The sequence below is a fragment of the Etheostoma spectabile genome, chromosome 17 (assembly GCF_008692095.1).
Source record: "Etheostoma spectabile isolate EspeVRDwgs_2016 chromosome 17, UIUC_Espe_1.0, whole genome shotgun sequence".
Classification (NCBI taxonomy): domain Eukaryota; kingdom Metazoa; phylum Chordata; class Actinopteri; order Perciformes; family Percidae; genus Etheostoma; species Etheostoma spectabile.
Genome location: NC_045749.1, coordinates 12,924,812 through 12,929,069, shown reverse-complemented (window position 1 = coordinate 12,929,069; position 4,258 = coordinate 12,924,812). Strand labels below are relative to the sequence as shown.

At 45.9% G+C, this 4,258-nt stretch overlaps 1 protein-coding gene across 1 annotated transcript in view; it reads left to right on the top strand.

The window, feature by feature from the left end:
* cnnm1 (cyclin and CBS domain divalent metal cation transport mediator 1) overlaps window positions 1–4,258 on the top strand; it is a 13,391-nt gene continuing 9,133 nt past the window's right edge. The window contains exon 1 of the mRNA XM_032541212.1: window positions 1–1,560. Within this exon, the coding sequence (XP_032397103.1) occupies window positions 114–1,560 (1,447 nt within the window). The 5' untranslated portion in view covers window positions 1–113. The remainder of the gene's footprint in view (window positions 1,561–4,258) is intronic.

Below are 4,258 nucleotides of genomic sequence, written 5' to 3'. Positions count from 1 at the left end.
GTGTGTGTAAATAACCCATCCTGTTCTGATATGGTCACCCAGCTGCTGCTCCATCCATCCTATCCGCAGACCACGTGACCCAGTTCTGCGTGTCCTTCAGTAGTTCATTCAGCATGATGGCTGCGGATGCTGCGGATGCTCTCTGCTGCATCCTGCATCCGCGGCGGCTCTCTCTCCTCTTTCTCACCGTCACCCTCTCCTCTCTGCCGGCCCCAGCAGCAGCACTGCTCGGCGTCCGACCGGAAGACACCCAAAGCGGAGAGCTGTCCGTACAAGATGGGATGCTGAGGACGATCGAGGGGACTCGCTTCATGCTGAGGGTTTACTACCCCACATCTCCAGCTGCGGAACTTCCAAACAGCCTGAACGTCAGCGGCAGACCTGATGCCGCATCTGCCGCTCCATGGATCGCGTTCGTAGAGGAACCAGGTGGGGACAGCGGTGACACGGAGAGGCGGCTCCGGTCAAAAGGGAATCCGTGTGAAGAGGAGAATGCACGGAGTTCAGACATCGAGCTGCTGGGCTCTTTCAGATCCACCTCAAGTCTCAACTCAGTTTTGGTGGAGCTGCTCGCTAAAGACCTGCGCAGAGGTGATGTGGTCAAATACTACTCCATGTGTGCGTTTGATGGAGTGAAATGGGAGCATTTAAGCACCAAAGATTTCTGGTTGGCGGTAGTGGAGAGACCTCCAGAGGCAGATGTTTGGCTCCAAGCGGGTGTCTCGGTACTCTTGTTGGGTCTGTCTGCGCTCTGCAGCGGTCTGAACATCAGCATGCTGGCTTTGGACCCTGTGGAGCTGCGGGTCCTACAGAACAGTGGCACAGAAAAAGAGCAGAAATACGCACGGAAAATAGAGTCAGTGCGTAAACATGGGAACTACATCCTTTGCACCGTGGTGCTGGGCAACGTGCTTACAAATACTTGCTTTGTGGTGTGGATGTGCCAGATTTTAGGAATGACTGCTCTGTCAACTGCCTCGTGCACTTTAGGGATATTCTTCATTGGCGAGATTTTACCTCACTCCCTGGCGTCCAGGCATAGTCTCGCTATCGCCTCCAAGACCCTCTGCGCAACCCGCTTGCTGATGCTGGTGTTTTTCCCCATCGCGTACCCAGTCTCCAAGATTCTGGACATCATGCTGCGCCAAGAGATCAGCAACTTTTATACCAGGGAGAAGTTGGTGGCCATGTTGCGCGTCACAGATCCGTACCACGACCTTGTCAAAGAGGAGCTCAACATCATTCAGGGAGCCCTGGAACTGAGGACCAAGACCGTAGAAGACGTGCTAACTCCGCTTTCAGACTGCTACATGCTTTCCTCGGACGCCGTGCTGGACTTCTGCACCATGTCAGACGTGATGCAGAGCGGTTTCACCCGGATCCCGGTCTATGAGAACGAGAGGTCCAACATCGTGGACATCCTGTTTGTCAAAGACTTGGCCTTCGTGGATCCTGACGATTGCACTCCTCTGAAAACAATAACTCAGTTTTACAACCACCCCATGCACTGCGTGTTCAGTGACACAAAACTGGATGTGATGCTGGAGGAATTTAAGAGAGGTAACTCCACTTTAAATCATATCAGAGGTCAGGTCTCAGAAGTACTCAGTGTCCTTTGTTGCCTTCTTAACTTATAACTGAGTAAGAAGTCAGTGTTGACCATGTAATGTTCCATATGTAGGCTATGTTCTGGGAAAGTATCAAGGCTACCTCCTGCCCAATAGAGATAAATGTCTTCTGAAGTGACTTTGCACTTAAAAACCAAGTTCTCAGTGTAGAAGTCAAATGTATGCAAAGGTCCATTGGCTCAGAGTGGGCCTGCCAGTAAAGCCCTTTGATCCCCAAAGCAGTGAGAGCCATATGTGAAATCTGATACAGTGTCACCCAGTGAGTCTGCTTCAGTCATAAGTTATAGGCTACCAAGGACCAGAATGGGGTTATCTTAACATTATATGTGGTAAATCATTTCCCCAGGACAACAACACTGTGAACTTTATATGACCCCACCACCCCTGCTTGTTTCCCCTTTTTATAGTATGACATGTGTATCGGTTATCAGATCCACACTTTACTATTCTGTCAAAAAGGAATTCAGCATTCGCCCTCACTAGAATGGCAGTAGAAGCAATGGATATCATCGCTATCTCTCTGACTCACACATCTTTTGTCTGGTAAGCGTCTTGGTGATAAATGCAAATCACAGTATTACAGCACCCCCTTATACACATGCCTCCGTTCACTGCCGAGCATAAGTGTGTTGCCTCTCCCCAGGGACCCCATTCAGTCATAATGATTAGCATTAAATATGACTGAATTGATGCCCTGCAGTGAACAGCTCAAACTGCTCCCCTAATGGTGTCACAAGGTAAAATTGGGACATGTGAGAGGCTACTGGAATGGCTATTATGTAAGGATTCCATTGGCATTGGCTAATGTTGGGGGGGATTAAGATGTAAATCTGTTTCATTGACAAAGACAGCTCAAGAGATGTCAGTCAGAGGCAGCAGTTGTCCCATCAGAATGTGAAAGGGGACATTGTGGTGACTTTGGCAGGGTCATACATTACATTGCCATTTACAGGTCAGGAGGTCTCCAGCTTTATTTTGTTCAGGATTATAAAAGATAGCTGTGGTCTGACACAAACGATGGGCCTCTGTCTGACCCTGTGTTTATCTACATTGTGTTATTTATAGATAAGGTTAGGCAAAAAGGTGAAATCAGGCTTGACTTTTAGATTGATTGTGTGCACCTTAATTGTCAGCCCGCTGTGACTTTGAAGCTTCGTTCACTCTGTAGGTCTTCGCCATACGAACCTGCAGAGCAACCATGAATAATTCAGCTCCAACCTTTCCCCTCCTTCCTTCTTTGCTCTCATGGATTATTGGCTCCTGTTGTTCAGGAAGCCTGGCTGGGAGCTGTGGGGACGTCTCACTGAGAGGGGTGGTGGGCTGGGACCTGGCCTGAGGTCTGTGTTACTAGAGGAAAATATCAACAGTGAAGAAAGAAATGTAAAGGAGGACTGCTCACACGCTGTACAGGGGAAAATATGTACAACAATCTTTTTTACCTTTCAATCAGGAAGCAAGGCTCTTGACTTTATGCATGTATGCTTTCATGATAGGACAGGATTATGATTAACACAACATCTGCTGTAATTCTTTCAATTCACTGGGGTTATATATTCCATTTTAGAGAAAAATTGAAGCATATTTCTTAATTCAAAGTAGCAACACCACATTATAAAAACAGGTAAAAGTACTTGATTTTAAATTGTACAAGTATTATTAACAAAGTGAACTTTAAGTATTAAACTAGGGATGCATAGATATCGATACCAATATTGGGTACAATACTGTGCTCATGTACTACTCATAAAACTACTCAAATACCACACCCGATACCACTTCATGCATCACTGCTTTTCATGCTACTTGCCAGCCAGTAACTTTAACCTACCTTTGGCTAATAGCTTGCATTATAAAGCTAAACAGTCTAAAGTGTGGCTTTTACTCGAAAGGTTTCAAACACCGGGAGTCCCGGTCCGGGACATGCAACAGTCTGTTGCTAAAAACACAGAGTTGCATAGGTATTATTAAGTACTCATAACGGTACTATATCAGCAAGTCCATGTAATTCATTGGACTTAAAAAAAAAGTGGTATTGTGCATCACTACATTCAAGTTATCCAGAATGGCCCCTGTCAGTATTATTATGGTACTGTCAGGGGCCATTGTGCATAACTGAAACTGAAATGGAGAGGAGTTGAAATATAAAGTAGTACAAGTAACTCAAGTGCAGTATTCGAGAAAATATTTAGTGACTTTCCACCCCTGCATACACATCTACTGAAGAAACCATGTAATACACTAAACAACACACAAAATAAATCCAGACTTTGAACACAAGCAAAATCACAGAAGGCCGCCAATATAGGTTGAGTGTGTATGTGTGTCAGACAGAGAGAAAGAAATAGCTGCAGAAATATAAGCAATGCATTATTCCCTCATATAGTATTGTATGGCTGTAAGGGTTATTCGAAAGGGAGACAACAAATATCCACCCAGTACACAATCATATGCAAACATATTACGCATTGTAATCTAAAACAACACATAGACTAGAGGAGCCTGGCAAACTGGCGGAGCAGAAACAATCGCAAAAGGGGCATCCATGGTAGATGCAGTTTTGCCCCGGGCATCTGTGTCTGCCTGTGTGAGTCTGGTGTGTATATGTGTGTGTGTGTGTGTGTGTGTGTGTG